General features: G+C 51.4%; 1 protein-coding gene across 2 annotated transcripts in view; it reads right to left on the bottom strand.

The window, feature by feature from the left end:
- The window catches only part of USP35 (ubiquitin specific peptidase 35), a 31,107-nt gene extending 3,644 nt beyond the window's left edge, over nucleotides 1-27,463 (bottom strand). Inside the window, exons 1-10 of one of the 2 annotated variants that reach the window (XM_053925358.2) lie at nucleotides 27,086-27,463; nucleotides 26,543-26,655; nucleotides 20,171-20,853; nucleotides 19,060-19,192; nucleotides 16,872-17,001; nucleotides 16,378-16,479; nucleotides 14,675-14,833; nucleotides 9,653-9,846; nucleotides 1,163-1,256; nucleotides 96-202 (exon numbers count right to left, since the gene is read on the bottom strand). In XM_053925358.2, the coding sequence (XP_053781333.1) occupies nucleotides 96-202; nucleotides 1,163-1,256; nucleotides 9,653-9,846; nucleotides 14,675-14,833; nucleotides 16,378-16,479; nucleotides 16,872-17,001; nucleotides 19,060-19,192; nucleotides 20,171-20,843 (1,592 nt within the window). In that variant the 5' untranslated portion in view covers nucleotides 20,844-20,853; nucleotides 26,543-26,655; nucleotides 27,086-27,463. The remainder of the gene's footprint in view (nucleotides 1-95; nucleotides 203-1,162; nucleotides 1,257-9,652; nucleotides 9,847-14,674; nucleotides 14,834-16,377; nucleotides 16,480-16,871; nucleotides 17,002-19,059; nucleotides 19,193-20,170; nucleotides 20,854-26,542; nucleotides 26,656-27,085) is intronic. The other variant, XM_045182056.3, reaches the window with a different exon arrangement.
- Nucleotides 27,464-27,508: the final 45 nt, after the last annotated feature.

Below are 27,508 nucleotides of genomic sequence, written 5' to 3'. Positions count from 1 at the left end.
AGCCTTCCACAAGTGCGCTGCGGCATCCCCATTTCAAGTTGGGGGGCAAAACAGCATGGAGGGGTAAGGCGTTCCCCGGGCCTGGCCTCCCTTACCTATCCAGCAGGTACTTGAGGTACTCCGAGCAGTCCTGCTGGGTGCCAGGGCTGAACCAGGGTGTCCAGGATGCAGAAAGGAAGTTCTCTGGAGAAATGGCAGGCCGCTAGGACCAAGGTAGGGGAAGGTAGGGTCAGGAGCAGGAGGCTGCTCCGCAGCCAGCTCTACAGCATGCTGGGCTGCAGGTCTACCTGGGGATTCTGGGCCCCAAACTCTCCAGCCTCCTCCCTGAAGTCCTCCCTTCCCTAGTCATCCCCGACCCATCCCGTCCCCCCAAACCCACGCGGCCTATGAGCGGGCATCGGGCTCACGGGGATGAACAACCCTCTAGGCATTTGCTCTTCCCTGACACACCTCATGCTTTCTCTCCAGGTGCCTGCTCATTGCCATTCCCTCTGCCTAGCATACCCTCCTCCCTCGCCAAAAGCTTAGCTACAATCCAAGTCTCAGAGGCACCTGTTCCACGATGTCACCCTTTCCGAGATGTCTTCTGAATGGCCCCTTCCCCATCATTACCAACCTCTTCCTCCCTTGCATGTGCACAACAGACTGCATCTCCTTCTGTCCAAGATTACAGCTGTCATCTGCAGGTCCATCTCCCCCCGCCCCTGACTACGAGGGAGGCGCTGCTGCTGACTCATCTCCATGCCCCCACACCGGGCCTTGTATAAGCCTGGCCAAGGCCTTTAGGTTCCATGAGGGCAGAGACCGTGGACAAAGCAAATATGGTCCTCAGGGTAGCTAGCAATGTGAGTGATCAAAAATGACAGCAGATGAACACAGCAACACCTAAAGCAATGGACCAAATCACTGATGAGAGAATCATCAGTGGGTAAATGTGCTAGTGGGCAGCACGGCACACAAGAGGGCTTAAGGAGGCACCCTGTCAGGTAAGAGGTACCGAATTGGCTCCCTGGGCTTTGGCCATGAACCCAGGCCAGCCCGGACTGGGGCTCTTACACCAGGAAGTGGGGCCTGATAGCCAACTGCAGGCAGATCCCAGGGAAGGGAAGGATGTCAGACCGAAGCCTCCTCTCCATCACGCCCCAGCTCCCCCTGCACTCACCTGGCTGTGCTCCAGGAAGGCGAAGAGCCACTGCAGCTTGGTCATCAAGGGCTGTGAGTTGTTCTCAGTCAAACGGAGCACACAGTGTCTGAAGCTTCGAAACAAAGCAGGAGCACCAGGGTTAGCCAAGGGTACCCAAGGGGCCTATACTCACCCATACTGCGGGCAACCCAGAGCCTCCAGGCTTAAAGGCAGAAGAGACCCTTGCAGCTCAAGTCTGGCCCAGGGGCAGGGGAGGAGGAGCAGGTGAACGACTTGACTTGGACAATGAGGTGACCCCTGACGTCCCTCCCACTTCTGACAGCCCGTGACTCCAAGATTCAAAGATTTGAATGTCCTACATCCTATGGTGCCAAGGGTCTAAGGCTGGGACTCTCTGCGATGCTCCAGATTCCCTGCCAATACCATCGCCAGCCACTGACACCCTGTGCCCTGCTTCCCCGGGAAACGGTGTTCACACCCACTGGGAGCAGCAGACCCTGCTCCAACCTCAGCCCTCAAAGTCTGCTCTCAAACTCCTCCTCAGGGCCCCTGCCACTATGCCTAAGCCCATCCCACGTTGTCCCCCTCCCTTTAAATGAGGGAGGCGGGGTCAGTGTGAAGAAGATGCTGAGAGAAGAGGGCACTGTAAGGATACACTGGCACCAAGTGATAGAGGTCTGACCTCATGGGCGATGGGAAGGAGCCCCTCCTGACACCCACATTCCCTGCCCCAGTCATTTGCCCAGGCCCCAGCTCAGCTCCTCACGAGAAGTCTGGGCAGACAGATCAGACCTGAGCCCGCTGTGCAGAGCAGAGCTACCGAAGCGCACTCTATGAAGCAGTCTGAGACAAGGTAAGTTCAGAAATCGAGCATTTAGACACTTGTGACTTGACATTGCTAGGACCACACAAGCACAGAACCCTTTTTCTAAGTCATTTTATTATATTTTGCAAAAGTGATGGTCTGCAGAGACTGGAAATTGAAAAAAATAAATAAACAAAGCTGGTTCTTCAGCAGGCAGTTTGCGAAGCACAGCAGCAGCCCACTAGCAAGTCCTAGCGACCCAACCCCCTCCCACTGGACCCAAAGCTCAGCGAGAACAAACCGACTTGCAGTCAAATCGCAAGCCCAAAGCAAAGCTTGCTTACACTGTGGGGTTTTTTTAAAGGCCTCTAAGTGTGGCATTAGCAAAAGAATATCTGAATGAATCGGTGGAACAGAGCAGAGACCCCAGAAAAGGACTCACGTGAGTACAGTAAACTGAACACTGGCACAGGAGCAAAGGCGACGCAACGGAGCCAGGACAGTCCAGTCAACGAGGGGCGCTGGAACAACTGGCGTCCACGTGCAAAAACTGAACGAGACACCTTACACCCATCATGAAAACAAACTCAGAATGGATCCGAGCACTAAATAGAAAACAAAACTGTGAAAACCCTAGAAGAAAACACAGGAAAAATCCTGGATGACCTTGGATGTGCTGATGCCCTTCTAGATGCAACAGAAATGATATGGCAGAAATAACTGATAAGCTGAATTTTATTAAAATTAAAAACTGCTGCTCTGCGAAAGGCAACACCAAGAGAATCAGAAGACAAGCCAGAGACTGGGAGAAAATATTTGCAAAAGACTCATCTGATAAAGGACTGTTATCCAAAATATACAAAGCATTCTTAAAATTCAACAGTAAGAAAAAAACAACTCGGTTGAAAAAAAAAATAGGCTAAACATCTTCACAGACATCTGACCAAAGAAGATATACAGATAGCAAAGAAGTACATGAAAAGACACTCCACCACCACGTGTCATCAGGGAAATGCTGACTAAGATAAAGAGATACACCTATGGGAACGATCAAAACCCAGAACACTGAAAACACCAAATGCTGCAAAGGATGTGGAGCAACAGGAACTCTCATTCACTGCTACTGGGAATGCAAATGGCGCAACTAATTTGGACGTCAGTTTGGCAGTTTCTCACAAAATTAGACATACTCTGGAGAACAACCCAAAGACTAGCTGAACAGAACTCCTGCAACTAAGGATAGAAAGAAGAAGCCACGTCGGGACTGATAGAAGGGGTGGAGATGCAGAATGGGCTGGTCCCACACCCACATGTGGTAGTTAAGAAATGGGAGAGAGATTTCAGCAGTCCAGGGCCTCCCCAAGGGGCAAAGGATCCCAAAACCACACCAGGCCCCCCAGAGCAGGGTTCTAAAGCCAGGAAGAGAAGTCCCCATAACTGCTGGCTGTGAAAACCAGCAGGGATAGAGCCGCTGGAATCCCAGGCACCCTTAACAGGCCTTTGCATGAACTTAGCCACTCACAGACTCACTCTGAGCTCCAGTGCTGGGACATCAGCTCAAAAAGTGCCAGGGACTTGTGGGGAGGGGCTGAGTTGAGTAACTTCAGGGTATGGGCTGGAGACACAGGGGTCAGGGCAGCTCACTGGGGTCAGAAGTGCCAGCAGATGCCATTGTTCCTTTGTTGAGCCCTGGCAGGCCCGGGTGAGCACCAAATCTGAGCTCTCCATTAACTTAGCTAACACAATGTGCCCTGCCTCATGATTCCCTGAGACCCTGCCTCACCCAACTGGAACGCTCCACCTGAACCTCTTCCAGCAGCTTCTCCATACAAGCAGCCTGTCTCTGCTCACACTGCAGACTTTCCTAAAATATCCCAAAGGATCACAAAGCCCTAACAAGCAGCGTCTCACCTCAGCATGCACCGTAACTCTTGCTAAGTGGCCCCAAATCTAGTAGTAGTGGCAGCCAGCCTCGGTTCACAGCTTAGCTTCTCTGAGGCACCATCAAGCCCAGCATAGGCAGCAACCAACTGCAGATCACTTTGTACCTCCTACCAGGTTGCTCTGGACAAGACACAGGAAGTAGCTGAACTTGGCCTGCACCAAAGCCTCTCTCAAGAGACCCCAAAACTGACACACCCAGTGGCTGGCTTCAGACCACACCAGAGCCCCACTAAAGCAAACCCCAATCCATAGGGTCAGCCCCTGCACAACAGCTCATCCATTGTAGTCACGGCCATTCCTCACAGCCAAGCAGCCTCAGAGTAAATACCTCCCACTGGCCAGCCAACAGCAATCGAGACTCAACTACAACAGAAGGGTGCACACAACCAACACAGCAGATATCCCTGGAGCACCCTGCACAGGTGACGAGGGAGCTGCACCACAGAGCCCCACAGGGCACCTACTGTATTAAGTCCACTCTGCCAAGACCAGGAGATGTAGCAGAGCTACCTAACACAGAGACACAAGCACAGGGAGTCCCAGTCAACAGGAGGAGACTAAGAAGCATGTCCCAAAGAAAGACCAGAATAAAACTGCAGAAGAACTAAACAACATGGAGACAAGCAATCTACCAGAGACAGAGTTCGAGCACTGACTACGAGGTACTCAGTGAACTCCGGGGAAGCGGAGACGAGCTCACTGAGACTTTAACAAAGAGATAGGGAACAAAAATGGATATAGAAAACATTAAAAAGAATCTGTCAGAAAGGAAGAATACAGTAACTGAAATGAAAAATACATTAGAGGGAATCGACAGTAGATTAGCTTACTGTTGGAAAAAAAAATCCCACATATACACAGTAGAATAACTGACGCAGAAGGCCAAATCAGTGATTTGGAAGACAAGGGAGTAGAAAACACCCAATCAGAACAGCAAAAAGAAAAATGAATTTTTTTTTAAAATGAGGATAATTAAAAGACCTCTGGGAAGTTATCAAATGTAACAACATTCACATAATAGGGGCACCAGAAAGAGAGAGAGCAAAGGATTGAAAACCTGGACACAAATCCAGGAAGCAGAGAGTCCCAAACAAGAGAAACCCAAAAAGGCCCACACCAAGACACATCATAATTAAAATGTCAAAGGTTAAAAACAAAGACAGAATCATAAAAGCAGCAAGAGAAAAGCAGTTAGTTACCTACAAGGGAGTTCCCATAAGACTGTCAGCTGATTTCCCAACAAAAACTTTGCAGGCCATAAGGGACTGGCACAAATATTCAAAGTGATGAAAAGCAGGGACCAACAACCAAGATTACTTACCCAGCAAAGCTATCGTTTAAGATTTAATGAAAAAATAAAGAGCTTCTCAGACAAGAAAAAGCTACAGGAGTTCATCACCACCAAACCAATATTACTAAAAATGTTAAGGGAACTTCTTTAAGAAGGAAAAAAATAAAAAGATCAAAAGCATGAATAATAAAATGACAATAACTACATACTTATCAATATTACTTTAAGTGTAAACCGACTAAATGTTCCAATCGAAAGACACAGGGTGGCTGAATGGATAAAAATACAAGACGCACACACATGCTGCCTCCAAGAGACCCACCTCAGACTGAAAGACACACACAGCCTGGAAGCAAGGGGGTGCAAAACATATTTCACACAAATGGAAACAAAAATCTGGGGTAGCAAGACTTACATCAGACATAACAGACATTAAAACAAAGGCTATAACAAATGACAAAAAAGAACATTTCATAATCATCAAGGGATCAATCCAACAAAAGTCAACAACCTTGTAAACATTTACACACCCAACATAGAAGCACCTACATATATACAGTAATACACAAATAAGAAGGCCATGCACCATGATCAAGTGGGATTTATTCCTAGGATGAAAGGTTGCTCAATATTCACAAATCAATTAATGTGATATACCACATAAACAAAGTGAAGGATTCAAACCATATGATCATGTCAATGCAGGCTGAAAAAGCATTTGACAAAATCCAGCACCCATTTATGATACAAACACTCCGCAAAGTGGGAACAGGGAGAGCACACCTCAGCGTAATAACAGCCACATGTGACAAAACCACAGCCAACATCACACTCAACAGGGAAAAACCAAAAGCTTTCTCCTTTAGATCATAAATAACAAAAGAATGTCCACTTTCACCACTTTTAGTCAACATACTATTGGAAGTCCTAGTCACAACAGTCATGCAAGGAAAAGAAGTGAAGGCATCCAAGAAAGAAGAAATGGAAAGGAAGAAGTGTCATTATTAGCAGATGACAAACCATATGGAGAACCCTAAAGACTCCACCGAAAGAAAACTACTAGAACTGATGCATGAATTCAGGAACGTAACGGGATCCAAATTAAGACTCGGACATCTGGCACATTTTAATACACTGATGACAAACTATCAGAAAAAAATTAAGAAACACTCCCATTTAAAATTGTATCAAAAAAATAAATAAAATACCTAGGAGTAAATTTAACTAAGGATGTAAAAGACCTGTACATGGAAAACTATAAGACATTGAAGAAACTGATGATACAAATAAATGGAAGAATATACTGTGTTCATACAGAAAAAGAAGTAACATTGTTAAAATGTCCATACTACCCAAAGCAATCCACAGATTTGATAAAATCCCTGTCTAAATTCCAGTGGCATTTCTCACAGAAACAGAAAAAACAATCCTAAAATTTGTACGAAAACACAAAAATACCCTAAATAGCCAAAGCAATCTTGAAAAAGAAGAACGAAGCTGGAGGCATTATGCTTCCTGACTTCAAACTATGTTACAGAGCTATAGTAATAAAAATAGTCTGGTATTAGCATAAAAACATATACACAGACCAATGAAACAGAACAGAGAGCCCAGAAATAAACCCATGCACATACAGCCAATTACTATACAGCAAGACTGCCAAGAATATTCAATGGGGAGAGGACATTCTCTTCAATAACTTGTGTTGAAAACCCTGGACCACATCTTATACCCTACACTAATATCAACTCAAAACCAATTAAGAATTGAATGTAAGACCTGAAAACATCTAATTCCTATAAGAAAACATAGGCTATAAGCTCCTTGACATTGATCCTGGTGATAATATTTTTGGAACTGACACCAAAAGCAAAGGCAACAAAAGCAGAACAAACAAGTGGAACTACATTAAACCAAAAAGCTCCTGCATATTTATAGATCCAAAATATATAAATAACCCAAAAGACTCAATAGCAAAACAAACAAACAAAAACAAGAAACATAAAACCCAATCTGATTAAAAAATAGGCAGGGGATCTGAATAGACATTTTTCCAAAGAAGACACCCATGTGGCCGACAGGTACGCGAAAAGGTGCTCAGTATCATCAGGGAGATGCAAATCAAAACCACCGTGAGACACCACCCCACACCTTCTGGATCGGCTACCACCACCGAGACCACAAACAAGGGCTGGCGAGGATGTGGAGGAAAGGGAACCCTCGTGCCCTTTGGTGGAATGCAGACTGGTGTGGCCACCGTGGAAAACAGTACGGAGGTTCAAAAAGAATCTCAAACAGAATTAGCATGCGTGCCAGCAATTCCACTCCTGAGTGAGTATTCGAAGAAAACAAAAACACGAACTTGAAAAGATACGTGCTCCCCCGTGTTCACTGTAGCAGTATTTGCAATAGCCAAGATATGGAAACAACCTGAGTGTCCTCGGAGAGAGGAACGGATCGAGAAAACGTGAGCTATAGATATAACATTCAGCCAGGGGGAGAAAAGGAAATCCTGTCATTTGTGACAACTAAAGGGACCTGGAAGGCATTGTGTTAAGTGAAACAGCCGGACAGGAAAAGGCAAACACTGTATGATCAAATTTATAAATGGAATCTCAAATGAAAAAACAACCAACCGAGCTCATAGACTCAGAGAACAAACTGTCGGCTGCCAGAGGTGAGTAGGGGGCAGGAGTGAGTGGGCAGACGGGTGAGGGGGTCCGAAGGCGCGGACTTCCGGTTGTGAAATAAATGCGACGGGGGGGGGGGGGGGGGGGGGGTGATTACAGCACAGTGCCCGCACTAACGATACTGGGTTGTGTGTGTGAGAGTTGCTAAGAGTGAATCTTAAAAGTTTCATCACGAGGAAAACATTTGTAACTACGTGTGGTGATGGAAGTTACCTAGACTTACTGTGGTGACGATTTAGTAAAATATACGTATATCAAATCATTATATTATATGTTAAGGTTAATCACAATCTCAAACAATAAATAAATAAAAGCAGCCTCTTTCAGTAGCAAAAATAAAAATTAACTGTCCACAGGGTGAAAAGGCAACCCACAGAATGGGAAAAAATATTTGCGAATCATGCATCTGATAAGGGATCAACATCCAGAATACACAGAGAAGTCCAAAACTCAACAAAAAAACAAACAAACTGATTCAAAAATGGGTGGTGGACTTGAACAGGCAATTCCCTAAAGAAAATGTACGAATGGACAATAAGCAAATGAAGATGTTCAACATCACTAATCATTAGGGAAATGCAAATCAAAACTACAATAATACCACCTCACCATTAGGATGGCTAATGTAAAAAAAAATAAACCAGAAATAAGTGATGGCAAGGGTATGGAAAAATCAGAACCCTGTGCATTGCTGGTGGGAATGTAAAATGGTGCAGCCACTATGGGAAACAGTATGGAGATTCCTCAAAAAGCCAAAAATATAATTACTCTATGACCCAGCAATTCTACTTCCAAAGAATCAAAAGCATTGTCCAAAAGTAATATTTGCACACCATGGTCATAGCGCATTATCCACGACAGCTAAAACATGGAAGCAACCCAGCTGCCCACTGACCGACGAATGGATTACCAAACTGTGGCTTATACATACAGCAGAATACTACTCAGCCTTCAAAAGGAAAGCAATTCTGCAATATGCTACAACATGGGTGAACCTTGAAGACATCTGCTAAGTGACCTATGCCAACCACAAAAAGACAAATACTGCAGGATCCCACTAATCAGTGACAGAAAATACAGTGGTGGCTGGGGGGAGGGGACAATGAAAATATGGGATGTTCTTGTTTATCAGGCACCGAGTTTCAGATTTACAGAAGGAAAAGAGTTATGGGGTGAGTGGTGGTGACGGCTGTGCAACAATTTGGGTGCATTTATACCACTGAACTTAAAAATATTTAAGATGGTAAATTTTATGTTATGTGCATTTTAACACATACACCAGGAAAGGAAAAGTGGAGGGGTGGGGGAAAGGTCTACTCCTGTAGCTGGAACCCTGAGTGATTTTTAAGTAAGCCATAAGTTGGATAGGGAGCCACTGACAGCAAAGATTTTGTTTGTTTTAGCAAAGCGGGGTGCAGGGGAGCATGTAATGCCAGGGTGAGGGGAGCCCCACTCTGGAAGACACAATCCACCCATGGAGTCTGGGAGAAGAGTCGGTAACGTGCTCCAACCCAGAGCAGACCCCTTCCCACTGCCGCCCAGTCCCTGGAGCCCCACCTCCAGCTCCCATCCAGTCCCAGCCTATTGCTTGGCAATGGCCTGGAGACCCCTGGGTCCCTCACTCGTCCTTCATGTACCCACAGTGCTCAGGGAATACTGCCAACAACGCAAAGCAGGACTCACCTCCTCCAACCCCCATCCTCATCCTCATCTTCACACACCAGGGAGCCCAAAGGAGAGAGGCAGGGACAGAGAGGGGGTTCAAAAGCAGCACCTACTCAGAAGCCATGAACAAGGCCTGAAGGATGCTGTTCACGTAGCACGTGTTGCCCAGATTGATTAAACCAATCTTGCCCGTGTCTGACTTGGCCACGAGCCGGGGGAAGAAGCCAGCCAGCTCACTCTTCTGCGAGGTCCAGGCATCCTGCCCCAGCAGCTGCTTGATGCGGTCCTCGTTGGGGACATGAAGGTCCTGAGAAGGGAACAAGCCGGCAGGAGAGTGGGCACCAGGATCAGCTCATAAAACATCACCTCCTCTGGGGAGCCTTCTTGAACTGCAGCCTACCCCACACCCACCCAAGCACACTCCCCACAAATGTTCTAGAGGTGTGTGTGAATAGCCTCCTGCTTTCAAACTTATTCCAGGTTCTCACCTTGACATCCGGGCCTTCTAAATGGTCTGTCATGTCACGACTGCCTTAAGAAGGTGGTAAAATCCCCATTTAATAAAGGAAAGAAAACTAAGACTCAGATAAAGAATTTCCAGGGCCATACAGGTAGTACGTGAAGAATCTGTGCCATCTTAGGAAGAGCCCAGGGAGTGACGGACTCAGCAATGACAACACTGGCCCCAGGTCCGGCGTTGTCAAAATCTCAATCCTAGTCCCGACTCTTGTCCTCACCAGCTGTCTGGCCATGGTCAGTGAGCCTCTCTCAGTCAGTTAACCTCCCTGGGCCTCAGTTTCCCCATTTGTCCAGGGAGGACACTCCTACCTGGTGTCAGGGGGGCACTGCAGACTGTCACGGTGCTCACACACAGTGACACTCCTGCTTCACCGTCCACTTCTAGGTTTGCAGGGTGAGCTTTTCTGAACACGTCACCCCCCTGGAACTCACTCCTACAGTGAGGACGGTGACAGTATCCCGGGGATATGAGGTACGGGCCCTTGGTCACGGGCTCAGGGATAGCAAGCTTTCCCACTCGTCATCCGTTTTCACATTAAACAGATGCACCTAAAAGAATATTACCAAGCGCTGGCCCTAATAATGACATACTGTAAAGAAAAACACCTGTGCACACTGGACAGTTACTGAGTGGATGTAAGTGACATTCACAGAAGTTCTGCGAGCCCTGCTCTTATTTCCAGATCCTGAGCTCAGTCCCTGCATTTGTTCAGGGCTCCAGAGCTTCAAACCAGCTTAGCACCAAAGCCCCCGTCTGACTGGCACACAGCCTCTGGCGGAAGTCTGGCTCAAGCAGTGGTCCAGCCCTTCCGCTTGGTCCTCTGTCAGTACCACTCACCAGACAGTTTATCGGGTCAGTCAGTCACCTCTCACGGACGATAAAAAATGCAGGCGCTGCCAGAGGTGAAATAAGGAGATAGGGGCCCAGTGTGGTCTTAGTCCACTGTTCTGCCTTCCCGTTATCTCCTGTCCAACCCCCATTCCACACAGTGCAGACAAACAGGGACAAAAGCAGAGAGCCCCATGCATGCACGTGCACACGCACACAGAAGCAGCAAAAATATCCACACTAAGACAGAAACATCAAATGCCGCCCTGGCTGGTGTGGCTCAGTGGATTGAGCGCCGGTGAACCAAAGGGTCACCAGTTCAATTCCCAGTCAGGACACATGCCTGGGTTGCACGCCAGGTCCCCAGTAGAGGCCGCATGAGAGGCAAGCACACACTGATGTTTCTCTCCTTCTCCTTCTCCCTCCCCTTCCCCTCTCTGAAATAAATAAATAAATCTTTAGAAAAAAGAAAAGAAACATCAAATGCCATGTCCCCAAGGAAGGTAACTTTGTCCTCTTAGGAAAATAAGAACTTCCAAGTAACTCTAAACTCCTAATGTTTCCCTGCAATGTTTCCCTTCGCAAGGACCACGGCTCCCAGAGAAAGTGCCATAACCTGATACAACTGTCTACGTGAGAGAACTTTCCAGAATTTATTCATAAAGGAGCCGAGGCACAAAGAAGGGGGTACTCGCAGGACACATGGGAGAGAATCACACGTACACGTGCACACACCACACGCAATAATCTGCCGGGGGTTATTGGCGCACACTGGCTCGCACCGAGGGGCGTCCGCAGCCACGGGACCAACGCAGCGCGTCTTCCTGGAGTGACAGCCTCTCATATTCAAGGAAGAAATAGATTTATATTCAAACAAATGTAAGTATGAAACACATACTGAACTCTCTGAAATAAAATGAGATTTTAGAGAAACTCGGAGCTTGGGTCAGGCTGCTTGGGGTGGGTCCCCTGCTCTGACGTCAGTACTTCAGTGGAAAGGTGTGAAAAGCCCAGATCCGCTGGATGAAGCTGAGTCCCTCAGGCTGGTTTTCCAGGCCCTGTGCTCTGCTGATCTTACTTGTCCCCCTGGCCCCCACTCCACGGACACACTGCCACCCCCACACCTTTCCCTCTGCCAGTCCCCATCCCTAAAAGTCTAACCTCCATCCTCCTTCTACAAGGGTTTCCAGGATCTTCTCTAACGGAGCCCTCACACTATCTACAGCTGTTTTAGAAAAAGTCCGCCTCCCTGCACCTGGTGGCACAGGCATTGGCAGCCTCACCTGGTCCCCAGGTGTGACCGGAGCCCCTAGTGCACGCAGCCTGGGTTACCCTCAGGGCCCAGGGCAGGGCCATGCCCCTCCCCCTTGGCTCACACCTCCATGATAGCATCCTACGGCCACCCTATGGCCACCCTACGGTCACATCCACTCACAGGAACTTCCTGGGCACAGAGATCAGTGTAGCACATACCCCTGCCCACCAGTAGCTCACACTCTGGACAAGAAACAGCAACAGCCACTCCTAATAAGTGGAAGTCCTGTCTCCTCTGCTCATCCACCTCCAGTGACAGGCAGCTCACAGCCTAGCAAAGCAGCCCCTTCTTTTGTACCTGAGCTCTATTAAACTCTTTCTCATGCTAAGCTGGAAAAAACTGAGAAGATCCAAGAAAACGCCTGAGGTTTTATTTATTCTATCTACCAGCTCTCACTCACGTGGATTGTTTCTTTGAGTGCTTTACAATTTGGGGGTTATAAACTCCTCTTTAGAAGAATCTTATCTTTGTGGCTTGAAAGCAGTTTCCTTTGCATAACCAGGTGACCCCCGGTATTAACAGTAGTTTGCGACTACTGTTTTGTTTTGGGTTTGTTTTTTTTAAAATTTTTATTGTTATTCAATTACAGTTGTATGCCTTTTCTCCCCATCCCTCCACCCCACCCCAGGTGAACCCACCTCCCTCCCCCACCTCCACCCTCCCCCTTGGTTTTGTCCATGTGTCCTTTATAGTAGTTCCTGTAATCCCCTCTTCCCACTGTCCCCGCCCCTACGCAGCAGAGAGAAAGAAGGAGCTTATACCCTTTGCAACAGCATGGATGAAACTGGAGAGCATTATGCTAAGTGAAATAAGCCAGGAGGTGAGGGACAAATACCATATGATCTCACCTTTAACTGGAACATAATCAACAGAAGAAAAAAGCGACTACTGTTAATATCAGTGTCTGAGCTCAGGGTCCCACAGCCCTAAAATGGTGTGAATTTGAACCCGTAAGCCGACAAGAGGGCAGGCCGCTAATTGCAAATTTCCTTGTTTTCCAATGCAGAGTCCAGCCCAAGCCAGAAAAGATACCTTGACATCCATTTCAGACCATATGTGTATTTTTTCTAGATCAACTCTTGCTAAGAAGTAAAGCCTTTCTTGGGCCCTGGCTTAGGTGGGCCTCTTAGTGCTAACTCCTTACTAGGGGCAGGCCCTGAGCCTCAACTCCTGTCCCCATCGGCTCAAGCCCCTTGGTGACTGACCATCGGCCACCTCACCTTCCCTCCCTCCCCATCCCAGGGCAAAAAGAGCACCATCACTCATCGTTCTGGAACTGTTTTCTCTTTTGCTTTGGCCCCTGGGGAGTCCCCCTTACTTTCTTGCAAGTTCGACTTTGTACTTAAAAAAAGACATTTGTTACATTTTAACAAGCATTTCTAGGTATTTTGTAACGCGACGCTTTTCAGGTTATCTATCTCCCGTGCTGTGTCTGTCCTAGTGTGGAAATGGAAGTCAGACCAGAGGTTTTGAAAGGGCCGCCACCTAGCTAGACATCATTCACCCACGCACGGACCTGCCCTGTGTATGAAGCAACCCAGTCCTGGCTGTGTCTCTCACTGTCTCTGTGACTTTGCACAAGTCACCAAACCTCACCAAACCTCACTTTCCTCATCAATGAAACAAATAACAATAGTATGTGCTTGACAGACTTCTCACGCACATTAGAAAATATACGGGGAAACACCGTCAAATGTGGCACTGTCTACGGATGGTAGCGACTGTCCTAGCAACCCAGCCAGCCCAGTCCAGAAGCCCTTCCTGCCTCTGACTGGAGGCCTGTCCCTCCTCTGGTTTCTCACCGCTCCCGGCTGGCCCTCACAGGTGTTGCATGAGCTGCTTAGGTCAGAGCTATTTTATAGAAGCTTGTCACCTGCCCTCAGGCTGAAGGCTCCACAACGGAGGTGACTCATGGCTATGTCCCCAGTTCCTGGTCTGCACCTGGCACAGAGTAGGGGGTCAGTAAAGTCACGTGAACAACTGTAAACAACACTGCTCTGGAGTGCTCACAGTCTGGTGGGGGAGATGGTCACAGACAGACAGTGACAATGTGTGACAGAGGGGTACCCTGGGGCTGTGGGAGCCCAGAGAGACCCTGACTCAGTCAGGTGGGGGCCAACCTCAGGGAGGTGTTGAGAGTTATCAGGGAAGGCTTCCTGAGGGAGGTGAACACTTAAGCAGGGCCTTAAAGGATATATAAGAGCTATCCAGGCAGAACCAGGAAGGGCTTACAGTCACAGAGAATGGCATATAAAAGGGCTCAGAGCCATCAGGAGACAGGCTGATCCATCTGGGGAACAGAAGGGGGCTCAGTGTGTGCCTGAGGCACAGGATGGGCTGGGGGGTTGGTGATAGGAGACAGCCAGGGACAAACGATGGGGGCTGCCACCAACCTGTAGTAAGGCCCTGAGCAAGGCCCAAATTGACACTTGTCAGAGTGGAGCGAGGACGCAGTGGGGCATTGTCACTCACCTTGACAGCCTCCATGACAGGCTCATACAGGTCCGGGAAGCCCGGGAACCGGAACACCATGCAGTGGACCAGCTCCGCCAGCTGCTCCAGGCAGCTGGTCCCCGAGTTGGAATCCTCCTTGAGCAGAGAGGCCACCATGGGGGGGATGTGAGGGAGGAGCTGTGGGAACAGAGTGGGGTTAGGCTCCACACCTGTCTCCCGACTAAAACATGGGATGCTGGCCACTGCTGAGCACACCCAGAGTCCCGTGAGGCAGGACATTTTCCCGCCAGATCCCCCTTCCCTCACACGGGGCTCTGAGCTCCGCAGGCAGGTGACTCCCCTTGCAAGATCTGTGGCCTTGGACACCCTGCCTCAGTCTCTTCCCCCATAAAACGGGATCAATAACTTCCTCCTCACAGTTGAGGGGAAGCCTGAGCCCAAGCTCTTGCTGTTAAGCCTCAGCCAACTGACCTGCCCAGAGGCCTGAGTGACCAGGGCTTCTCTGCCCACCCAGGAGTGACGCCAGCCGGTGGGCGGCTGGTAGACAGACACCATCATCTTTCACCAAACATACACGTCGAGCACCTCATCCTCACAACAGTTGTGTGTGGCACCGATTATTATCACCATCCTCCAGATGAAGAAGTCGAGGTTAGAGAGGTGGGAGAGTTTGCTGAGGCCGGCACCGTGTATCTGATTCAGACCGGATACAGAGTTCGGACCAGGTCTGTCTGAATCCAAAGTCCACACCTTTCCTCTGCGCTACAGAGCATTCACTGCCACACCCATGGAGGGGCTACACCAGAACGCCCGAGGGGTGGGCAGAGTCGGGCCACGGGAACTGGGCGCAGGGGGGCCCAGGAAAAGGATGGAAGGAAACCAACATCTGTCGAGTCCCTAGTATGCAGCAGGCTCGACAAATGTCACCACAACTAACTCTCTCCCATCAGCCTAGGGCTGTACCTCTGCTCAGGCTGTGAGAGGTATGTGCCTGGCCCAAGGTCACCATGTCTGGCAAAGAGCAGAGTTGGGACTCAACCCCCAACCCCTGGTTCTGTGCTTCTCCCATTGCAGCAAATAGGGAAGCAGGAAACTTCTGCCCTGACCAGCAGCCCTCAAAATCTGCAGCCCTGTCTGCAGGTCTGCAAGAGGGGGAAGGCAGGCAGCCCCCAGGGCCACAGGCTGTCCTTCCCAAGATTGGGCCCAGAAGCGAGCAGAAAGGGACCTGAGCAGGAGGCCAGGCCCCCTGGGTGTTGACGGGCAGCAGGGTACAGGAAGGGCACTGGGTCAGGAGTCAGACCAACCTGGCTAGACTGCTCACTAGCCATTGTCTGGGAAGGGACTCACCCTCTCTAAACTTCAGTTTCCTCAGCTGACAAGTGGAGAAAATGACAGAACCTCCTTCTTGAGGCTGTTCTGGGAGTTAAGTGAGAGCACAGATGGGCTGCCTTCAGCACCGAGACTGGCACACAGCTGTCATCCAGGGAACATCAGCTGTCATCATTCCAGGCTCGTCACCGTACTATGGTCCGTGAGGAGGCCATGCAAATTCTCTGGCCTCACTTTCCTTTCTGTAAAGTGGGGTCTCAAGTATTCCTCCAGTCCTAACACCCAGGCTTCCAAGGCTTGGGCTTTAAGCTCTGGCCCCTAACCCTGAACAGAGACAGCCTGTCTGGCCTCCAGCCTGGCCAGTGGGGGACCCAGCAGGGGTGGGCCCTTACCAGGTGGAAGGCCTCATGGGAGTGCTGGAAGGTCAGGAGCATGTACTTGAGGACAGACCAGGCGGCTCCCCGGACAATGGGGTACAGCAGCTTGGAGAAAACCTGGAAGAGAGTCCTTGGTCAACAGGCCCCCAGGCCTGGGCCACCCAAGACTGAGGGGGTCAGGGACACTAGAGCTGAAGCAGCAGACCCATTCCAGAGTGAGAACATGGAGGCACTCACAGGCCTGGGCGAACAGACAGACGGTGACATGGACAGCTAGCTATCGGATGGATGGATGGACAGACACACCTAAAGTAACATACATATGCTTGAATGAGCAGAGGAAAGAATGGGGGAACCTGAGGCTCAGAGAGGGGCAGTGAATTGTCCCAGGTCACAGAGAGCTTGGGTGAGAGCCCCGGTGCTCCGCCTCTCAGACCCGCACCGCCCCTGGCCAGAGCCAAGCGGCCCAGGACATTTGCAGGGGCCAGGGCTGGGTGGGGCCCACCAACCTTCTCAATTTTGGCGAGTGAAACCTCAATCAAGATGCTGAACTTCTTAACGGCGGCCAGGCCCTTCAGCAGTGCAATGATCCACTTGTCAATGTTCTTCCCCAGGGGCCAGGACACCCAGTCGATCATCCTGGGGAGGACAATGACAGTGACGCAGGGGCCAGGGAGGCCCAAATGCCTGGGTGGTGGTAGCCCAGGGACTAACCATAATGTCCTGAGGCTGCACAATGACTCACCCTACACAGGGCAGTCCTGGGGTGCGTGGGATAAATAAGCAAATGAGCCAGCGGCAGAAACTGGGGCTCCCAGCCCAGCAGGAGAGCAGCCTGGCCCTTGCAGCACCCCAAACCTCGCCCCCACACGTGCTGGGCTGCAGTGGAAAAACAGGGTTTTCGGCTGCCTCCGCCTGGACCCTGGGGCCCAGGAGCAGGAACAGCACTGGCCCCGGGGCCAGAAGCTCCGGCTCCAGCAAACCATGGCTTGTGAACTGGAGCAAGTCATCTACTCTCTCAGCCTCAGTTTCTTCCTCTGTAAAATGGGGACAATGCCTACTAACAACAGGGTTCCTGTGTGGATTAAAAGAGCTAACAGCGAACACTTACGTAGTACTCGCCCTGCACCAGGCACACCCATCAGTCCATCCGACCCCCACAGCATACTAATACCTGTGCGCACTGAGCATGAAGCTGCCACCCAGGGGGTGCCAGGAAAACATCGCTATTGTTATTTTGATACTCGAGTAGACCGTACTTTTGGGTTGGACAAAAAGTTCGTTTGGTTTTTTCTATAAGGTGGCTCTAGTAGCACTTAGCTGTCTTTAACTTTACTCGAAACAATTTTGTTGGATTGGATTGTGACAGCTGTCATATCAGCGTGCGTTTAAATAAAATTTATCAGACTGGGTGAATTTTTGTATAGCCATTTTAATATTGAAGATGGAAGAAAATATGCAACATTTTCAGCGTATTATGCTTTATTATTACACAAAAGGAAAAATGCAACTGAAATGCAAAAAAAAAGATTTGTGCAGTGTGTGGAGAAGTTGTTGTGACTGATTGAATGTGTCAAAAGCGGTTTGTGAGGTTTCACGCTGGAGATTTCTCGCTGGCCAAGCTCCACGGTCGGGTAGACCAGTTGAAGTTGATAGCAATCAAATCGAGACATTAACTGAGAACAATAAATGTTCTACCACACAGGAAATAGCCAACATACTCAAAATATCCAAACCAATAAAGTTATTGGTGAAAAGGAAAAATGTGTCTTTTATTTTACAAAAAAAACTAAATGGAATTTTTGGCCAACCCATTATAAAGAGGCAGAACAATGTGAAAACGAAGTAGCAGTAACTACAATAATAACAGCTTTTAGGTACTTTACATGTATTATCTATTTCTACCTAATTTAATCCTCAAAATAAACCTATGAGAGGGGTTCCGTTACAGTATCATTAATAGATGAGAAAGCATAGAGAAGTCGAATAACTTGCCCAAAGTCACACAGGCAAAAGGTGGTAGAGCCAGGATTTGAACTTGAGCCCCTTACCTCCAGCACTCACAGTCTTACCCACTAAAGACAAGGAGTCCAGGAAGGCCCAATGGAGACAGTGGGTGTGTACACAAGTATGGAAAGCATGGCAGGATGAGGCATGCCAGGTGAATAGGGTCTGCAGAGCCAAAGGTCTGCAGGCAAGAGGTTAGGTGGCATTTTCTGGGATCACTCGATGAACAGGTGTGGCTAGATCACAGGTGTGATGATGTTCAAATGAGGTGAGGGGTGTGCAAGAACTCTGGGAGCTGAAAAGCACCCAAACTCCATTTGCCAAACTCAGAAAACACTCAGTAAAAGTACTTTCACCTAATATGCCCCCATGGAAGCCTGACGACTTCTTATACCGCCACCCACACCTGCTAGTAAAAAGGGGGAAACTGAGTCTCAGGGAGATCAGTGAGCTGTCCAGGGCCTCAAAGCTAGTACCCAGCCTGGGAGCATCACTAGAGCAGGGCCTCTGCGTCTCCCACATCCAGCCCCAGGCCAGGCACAAAGCAGGGCTCAAGGAAATATGGATGAATGGACAAGCACGAGGGCCTGGGCCCCCAGACATTAAAGCTAGCCCAGCAAACCCCCCCCCCAAGAAGAAGGGGTTTCTGGGAAGGAGAGGGTCCTGACCAATACTGGGTCCTCGGCCCACCTGCTGATGGCAGTCAGCATCTGAGAATCTGTCACACTGTCATCATTGCTGAGGTTCCGGACGACACCATCCATGAGCTCCAGTGGGAGGTGCTGGACCACGCTGGCCAGGGCACTAGACGGTGGCTCCTCATCTGGAACAGGGGGCTGGGCTAAGCCTAGCAGGCAGATGTGCCCCTCCCCTCCCCCCTCTCCCCATGCTCTCATGCTGCCAAGGAACTAGGCTGGGCCTTTTCAAAGGGCATATGCCGGCCACCTCCTCAGCACCTCAGCCTCTGATTCAATCACAATTCATTCAGATCGTCACTGACACTGCTTTGGGCCCAGCCCTGTGCTAGGCGAGCACACACACACACAGCAACGACCCCCATCTGGTGTACAGGCAAGGCCTATAAGACAGGGTAAGACTGGAGTTAGCAAGAGTGGGAAAGAGGCCTACACAGACTTGGGCAGAGGGAGTACATTCCAGGTGGACCCACCCAGACAAAGGTATAGAGTGAGAAAGAACGTTCAGTTATCAAAATTTGCTGTCCAATTGTATAAGGACCCAGGTCCTTACACACCCAGCCTTGATTCTTCCTGCTGCCAAGCCCATTACCTTCCTTTCCCCTAAACACCCTTATAATCAAGGAAGGCACAGCTCTTATTTCAGTCATTTCTCCTACAATCCAAGTTCCAGTTCTCAATGGAGGACCAGGATTGTACATTTCAGAGTTGACACCTCGAGGCCACATTGTGTTTCCAGACCTTCCCTCTGCCTGCCCAGAGCACCTGGCCCCTGCAGCCTGGTGCTGCCCCTCTCACCAAGACCTGGCTCAAAAGTCACCAATTCTAGGAAACCCACCCGACCCAAAGGGCATGACATCCGTTCCTCCCTGTGCGCCAGCGCCCACCACAGGACAGGCCTCACAGCAGGTGCTCCACATGGGCTTGCTAACTAAATATTGGAACATCGCTTGTTCCGTCTGTGCATTCGCTCGAGGCACACACACACCACACCGCACTTGGGCACGCCAGGCAGAACGTGCACGGACAGCCACCTGCCCCGCGAACACCCAGAACCTTGACACGCAGGAGCTCCCTCCCCAACCCCAGCTTCAGCGCGCACGCACCTGTGCACGAGATGACGGCAAACAACTCCTTGAGGCAGGGCAGGATGGCGGCCGGCTGCGCGCGCCACAGCTGCGCCAGGAGCCCGCTCACCTGCTGAGCCTGCTCCAGGAACTCCACGGCGCCCTCCTCGCCCTCCGCCGGGCAGCGGAAGCGACCGAGGCAGCGCACCAGCTGCTGGCAGAAGAGCAGGCGGTGCGGGCCGTCGGGCACACAGCGCGGATGCCGCGCCAGCAGCCGGGCCACCTGCGCGCAGGCCGCGGGCCCCGGGCGCTCGCACACGGTGCGCAGCACTTCGCGCCTCAGCAGCGCGAACACCTCTTCGGCCTCAGGCCCGTCGGGCAACAGCTGCAGGCCCAGCTGCACGCAGGCGAGCGCGCGGGGGCCCGGGGGGCCGGCGCCGCCCTGCAGCAGGCGCAGCACGCGGCGCGCGCTGAAGAACTCGGCGAAGACGTCCGGGTGGTGCCGGCCCGCTACGTGCAGCAGCTGGCAGCCCACGCGGCGCGGCAGCTCGTCCGCGCCGCCCACGTAGAGGCGTGCGCCCAGCGCCAGCAGGGCCAGGCACTGCTCCCGCTCCAGCGGCTGTCGCGCGGCTTCCAGCACGCGCCGCACCAGCCCCTGCTTCACGCTGGCCGGGTAGGACGACGTCACCACCGCCTCCAGGATCTTGTCCATGGCCGCAGCGCTGCGGGGAACAGGGAGCAGGCGGGTCACGATCAGCGCGACAGGACTAATTCCCCTGTGGTTCCCTGCCTACCGAGACGTGGGGCGAGCATCTTGACCTCTCTGGACCGCAGTTTCCTCATCTGTGAGGTGGAGCAAGGATACCAACCTCGCTGGACGGTGTTTCGATGAAATAAAGCACAGTGCCTGGCACAGAATAAGCCCCAGTGAGCTGTAGTTACTCTGGCGAGCTCTCTCATCTCCCAAAGGTAACACCTGAGCCCTCCCCTCCTTTATTCTGTCCCCAGTCAACTTCTTGCACTTTCTCTAATGATCTACACCTTTGAAAGATTCCACTTCTGTGTGCCTGCTTTTTATCTGAAACATCCTATCTCCCAAGATCTCCACTGCCACCACACATTCACACAACCAGCCGAACTCCTGTTTTCCTTCAAAGCCCACCTCAAACACCCTGTCCTCAACGAGAGCAGCCCTCCCCCTCTGTTGGCCTGTGGCCCCTTCCTCCACTATAGGCACAGTGCCCGGGTTGTATGGGTCCAGATCCCCTCCACCGAAGCAGCAGCGTCTGCTGTCTGTGCTCCCCCGCCTGCCCACGCCTGCCTCCCCAGCCTCAGCCCACACTAGCCCCTCTCCCCACACTGCTCCTTCCTCCCCTCCTTGCTGGGCTCACCCTGCAGACCTCAGCTCAAACTTCCTTGAGGAAGCCTCGCCTGACCTTCCTGTCTGGGTGAAACACCACTGTTCATTCCAGAGCCCTCTCCTGTACAGAACTTACTGTAATTACTTGCCTGAAGTCGGCCTCCGCCACTGTATTATGTGTGGGCATGCCTCGTTTTATTGCGCCTCCCTGTACTGCACTTCACAGATGTTTTTTACCAGCTGAAGGCAAGACCCTTCGCCAGCAAAGATTACGACTCGCTTGATTGCGGTGGTCTGGAACCAAACCCGCAACATCTCCAAGACGTGCCTGTAGGTTCCTGAGGGCGGGAACCGTGTCAGGTTTTGTTGGCCATGGTGTCCCCAGCCCCTAGCCCAGTGCCTGGCATTTGTTGGGTGAGCAAATGCAGAATACAGCATGAGCTACTGCTACCTTCTCCTTGAGCCGTAATAGCCTTTCCTCTGCCATTCCCTCCACCTGGGCTGCGTCTGGCAAGCCTTCATCCCACTGATAGATATACTTTGACTCCTGATTCTCATGCTGGTCACACAGGTAACAGTTTACTCTCACAATCTCCCAATTTCAGCTCCAAGAAGGCAAGGCCATTTCTTTCCTTCTTTGTATCCTACTCTAGGCAGGACCTGGTATAAGGCTCAGCACAGAGTAGGTGCTTTACTAACCTATGGGCTCAGTAAAAAACTACTCTATTCTTAAGACCTGGAATGGGTGTGAAGACCAGGCAGAAAATACCCTAGAGGAGAGGCCAGAAACTTTTACTCAGAGCCACAGATACTGTGGGACCCTGACTACGCGCCAGGCCCTGTGGAGACACTCTCTTCCCCGTTCTAGCTCTTGGCCGAGACCAAACCTCCATTACTGAATGTATTACAATGCAATGGGCCCGTTCATTTAGATCGCTGTCTCTCTCGACAGGCTGTGAGCTCCATAGGGAAGCGCCTGGGGTTTATTTCCCAGTGGCCGGCACCTCCCCTGCCAGTCACTGCGGTCTGAGTGCCCCTGAAGAGATTACTGTGGGTGCAGGCAGGGTACAGACCAGTGGCTCCCCAACAGCAGCCCGGCTGCCTCAGGTGCACCTGGGATGCATTCTGCTTACCGCCCAGGTTACTTATGCTCTCCGAGTCCATTTCCAGCCTGCAGGGTTGTTGTGAAGACAAATATGAAGTCCTTACCAGGCTGCCGGGCACAAGTGCTTGAAAAAGTCAGTCCCCTTCAGTTCAGAAACAAAGCCCTTCCGCTGGGACTTCTTTTTTCTTCCTTTTTTTTTTTTCTTTTAAGATTTTTTTATTTTAGAAAGAGGGGAAGGGAAGGATAAAGAGGGAGAGAAACATCAATGTGTGCTTGCCTCTCACACGCCCCCCACTGGGGACCTGGCCCACACCCAGGCATGTGCCCTGACTGGGAATTGAACTGGTGACCCTTTGGTTGGCAGGCTGGCACTCAATCCACTGAGCCACACCAGCCAGGGCCTCTCGGGACTTTTGATGGTAGAGGCAGAGGTGTTACAAAGAGTGCCAAGGCAAGGCATAATCTCAAAAGGCCTTTGAAAGTATCTTTAAAAACTGGCCTCCCTTCAGCCCTGGTCCTCTCTTTCCTAGGCAGTGGCTGTGACCAACCTCCTTTGAAGACCAGCTGCACAAACCCCCTACCCCTGCCCTCTAGGCTAGAGGGTTTAGCATGTAATAGGCTTTCAACCCAGCAAGCCTAGTAATTCAGGTACAGGCATACCCATCTTATTGCATCTTGCCTTGTTGCATTTCACAGATGTTGCATATTTTACAAACTGAAAGCAAGACCCTCCACCAGCAAAAACATGACAACTAGCTTTACTATGATACTGGCTGTTTTGCAGTCGTCTAGAACAGAACCCACAATACCCCCAAGGTACTCAGGCAGCCAAGGAGAAACACTAATCGATGAGATATTGACATCGCAGGTGGAGAAAGACGACATGGGGGGCAGGCAGAAATGGAGTTCTGGGGCTAGAGAAGGCTCTGGAAGCGAAAAGTCAGACTAGGAAAGACAAATTCTGCATTTCTGTGTGACCTGAAGCAAATTTTATTCTAGTCCTGCAACTCATTGTGTGACACTGAGCAAGTGCCATCACGAGCCTCTTTTCTCTAAAATGAGGATAAATGACATCAGGTTGAACCACACGAAAGTGAAGGCTCAGCTGTTGGCAATTTCATATCATTCTACCTGATACCTACCACATAAGGTGGTCTGTGCCTGGCAGTGGGGAGTTCAGCCCCTGGAGCCACTCTGTTAGGGCTCTGATCTCCAAGGCCAGCCCTGCAGCCTCTTTGTGGTCCATGGCCTGGCCATTCTAGGCAAGCCCCACCTACCTGCCCCCACTCTCCCGGAAGGCAGTCTGAGGTCAGCTGTCACCATGGTCACCAACACACCCACTCGTTAATATCTTCAAAGCATTCATGCAAAAGGGTTTTTAGAGGCTCGGACCTCACCTGACCCCATCACAGGCCACAGAAGGGAGGCAGGCCCAGGCCTGCTGTCCCTGTGGAATGAATGGGAAAGCCAAGGCTTACCAAGGGGGAGGGACACAGTCGGGAGGGTGAGAGCAGAACCTGCAGTCAGCCTCCCTGGGGGAGGAAAAAGCAGGGGACCAACATTCCTCAGGGGAGGTTGGATTACCCCTCCAGGCACTGGACCAGGAGAAGGCCTGCAGATGCTGGGTCTGACCCACCAGACAGCTGCCCCAGGCCAAGCACAGCAGCAACAGCAGCAGCTGCGACCTCCCTCTGAAGAGCCTGCGTTAAAAGCATGAGACCCAAGTTCTCTGCTTCAGATGACCTTGGTGAGTCCCTGCCAGGCTCCTCAGCATTCTCACCTGGAAAATGGGGACCACTCCACCTACCACTAATGGGGCTGGGACAAGGTATGAAAGAGATGAAGGGTGGGGCAGCCATGAGTCTGCTTCTGGGCCATCTGGCACCGAGGGTGACACAGACACTGTCGGGGAAGGAGACAAGGAGACACACTCCTGATCTCTCTGATTCTACAAGGAATTTCACCATTAGTCCTTCACTGCTAATTCGTGTTTCCAGTGACCCCTGAACCGCAGGCCCACCCAAGATCAGCTCTTCTCTATTTCTTGCCTGGACCAGTGCAGTATCCTCCCAACTGATCTGCTCGTTCCCTCCCTCAACCCACCCTCCAATAGAGGCATATGTCCTGCAGGAGAAGAGTCCAGGCTTTGAATTGAGTCCAGCCACTCCCCTCCTCGGTGGTCACCATGGTTGGTGCGTTTTCGCCATTTCGTGAATCCCAAAATGGGAGATGAGCACACCTCTACCCCTTAACTTTCCCCAGCCAATGCTGCTGCTCCTCCCCAAGCCCTCAGCTTATACCTCTCACTGCTGGCACGACAGCCTGAGAGTCTCAGCAATACCCAACCCGTCCCAGGGCACACGGTAAGCACATAGGAAAATCACGATCCTTCCCCAGGAAGCACCAGCTCCCTTTATCCATCCCTCTCGGATGACCCTCTGCATTCTGCTGAGCCTTGACTAGTCTCTCTGCCTGCATGGTGGAGCCGGACCCACCTCCATCATCCCCAAAACACCCTGTGAGTGTCTGTATACAATGGCCTGTCCCACCCCCATGCCCTGGGCCCCCACTCAGGCTTCCTCATCCCTCCCTGATCTCTCCAAGACACGCTGCAAACATCGTCAGATTAATCCCAGCAGATGGCAAGCTCCTTCCCGCTGTGCCCGTGCTCAGAACTCTCAAGCCTCCCAGCTCCTTCAAGATAAGGTCCAAACTCCTGAGCCTGATGTTCACGCCCTTTCTGTGACACATACGTGATGTGGGACAGGGGTGGAGATGAACTTGACAAAGGCTGTTCAGTGGTTAATCTACAGGAATTTGGGCAGTGGGCTTTTCCTGCTGGCCACCTTTTGGTGATGCCCACTCTGCTGAAAAAGGGTTTCCCCTCTTCTCCCCTGGCAAATTCTGACTCACCCTTCAATGCCCACGTCACATGCCCCCCTCCCCTGGGAAGCCTTTCCTGGTCCTCCCTGCAGTCCAAGTCTCTGAGTCGTGGCTTCCCAAGGCCCTCTTCACTTCTCTCATCCCTCAACAGTGTCACTGGATTGTATGTCTCTCTCTCTCACCAGGCTGGACTCTCCTTTGGTGAAAAGTAGGTCCAGTCCCCCTTGTCTGCACCTAGTGCCCAGCACAGGATCAGGCACAGAAGTGAAAGAGTGCCAAGTGACCAATGAGAGACATATGACAGCAAGATGAGATAAAACTAAACGCCTGACCACAAAAGCACCTCCTAGAGACTGGCCTAACCCTTGGTCCAGTCACTGCCCCCACATCTGTCCAGGTCTGGTCTTGCATATACGTTAAGTCTGAAAATCTTAAATTCCAGCCAAGCTCGCCCCTCCAAAGGTCACTGGACTGGACTGAGTGAGGCTCCAACCAATCTAGAAGTGACTTAAACAACCAAAGCTAAAGAAAAAGAAAGAAATTACTCCTGGCTAACCCTCAGCTCAAAAGCTCACAGTCTCATGAGGGCGGGGAGGGGGCTTCAGGACCCGCTCCTCACCCCAGAGCACAGCAGCCCCTCCAAGCTCCAGCTCGGCACCTATGGGATCAGCTCGTTTCCTCTCTGACCCTCATGACCAGTTTCCCTCCTTTGAATCCCCAGGGCAGGCACCATCCCTTCCCAAAACTAAAAGTCCCTCCAACCCTGTCCCCCAGCCCCCACTCCATCTCTGGGCAGCAGCATCTCTCTGTGTGAATTTTTTAACAACTTCTACCCAAGGCAGCCCTGGGAAGAGACCCTCGCCCTACTACTGGGAGGCCCTCATCTGGGCCACTAAACTATCTCCTGGGGAAAAAGGTGAAAAGAGGTTTTACGGGTAAAAAGCAAATGCTCTCTTACTGAAGGGGCATGAGGGGACAGAAGTGAAGAGGGTGGGAGCATATATTCCCTTTTTAGGAACCCACCACACTCACCCATCCCTACTGGGGGCCACCCCTCACATACCTCTGATGGCCTTGTCCCCACCCCCATGTTTTCTGTAAGAGCGGGCACCAGGATGACACATCAGGGTCTCCAGTTCGCTGGGCTCTCACAGAGCGGGTAGCCCGGGCAGGACGCTAAGGATAGCAGAAGCCCATTCAAAGTGGAGGCAGACTCTTCCGAGCCCCAGTTTGTGCCCTGGCTCGGGCCCCACCCCTACCTCCAATTATACCAGTGCACTGCTCCCAGCCTGAGCTGGGGCTGCAGTTGCCACCAAAGACTGGCGAGCTTCGTGGTGCTGGGCGCTGGTGCCCTCAGCCCCGGGGGGAGGGGGACAGGGACGGCATCACCTCCATACCCAATGGATGAAGGAGACTGAGGCCCAGAGAGGGGGAGGTACTCGCCCAAGGTCACACAGCGAAGCCCAGATACGCCAAGACCTCCCAACTCTCAACCTCAGCCCGTTAGAGCCCTACGCTCGTGTCCGGGGCTCTCGAACAGCCAGGGTACTGACACTCCCTGCCCCCAACCCTCACACACGCCCCCTATGCCCCCCGACCCCCTTACCTCTCGGACCCCAGGGGACCCTGCCTCAGACCCGGCTCCTGGGCGGGGCGCTCAGGCGGGGCAGGACTAGCCTGGGCCAGGCTAGGTCAGGGCGGGTCCTCTGCTCCCCCCGGAGCGAGGACGACCTCCGCCAGGTCCCAGATGGCATGGATGCTGCTTTCTCTGCAAAGACCAACTTCCCCACCCCTATTTGTAACAAGCCTAAATCCAGGGAGCCCCGACTCAAAGGCGCAGCCGCGGGGCTACCGGGCTGCGGGACGAAGCGGGAGGGGCGAGATGCGGGTAACAGGGCGGAGCCCGAGCGGGGCCACCCCGCGAACCACCACGAACGCTGCGTCCCCTTTAAAGCTAGCCGGCTAGGGCGCCGGCGGGGGCGGGGCGGAGAGCTGGACCGCTCGCCGCAATGCCTCCTGGGAGATGGAG

This window comes from Desmodus rotundus, chromosome 5 (genome assembly GCF_022682495.2).
Source record: "Desmodus rotundus isolate HL8 chromosome 5, HLdesRot8A.1, whole genome shotgun sequence".
Classification (NCBI taxonomy): Eukaryota; Metazoa; Chordata; class Mammalia; order Chiroptera; family Phyllostomidae; genus Desmodus; species Desmodus rotundus.
Note: the sequence above shows the minus strand (reverse complement) of the source record. Positions and strands in the feature narration are given on the sequence as shown.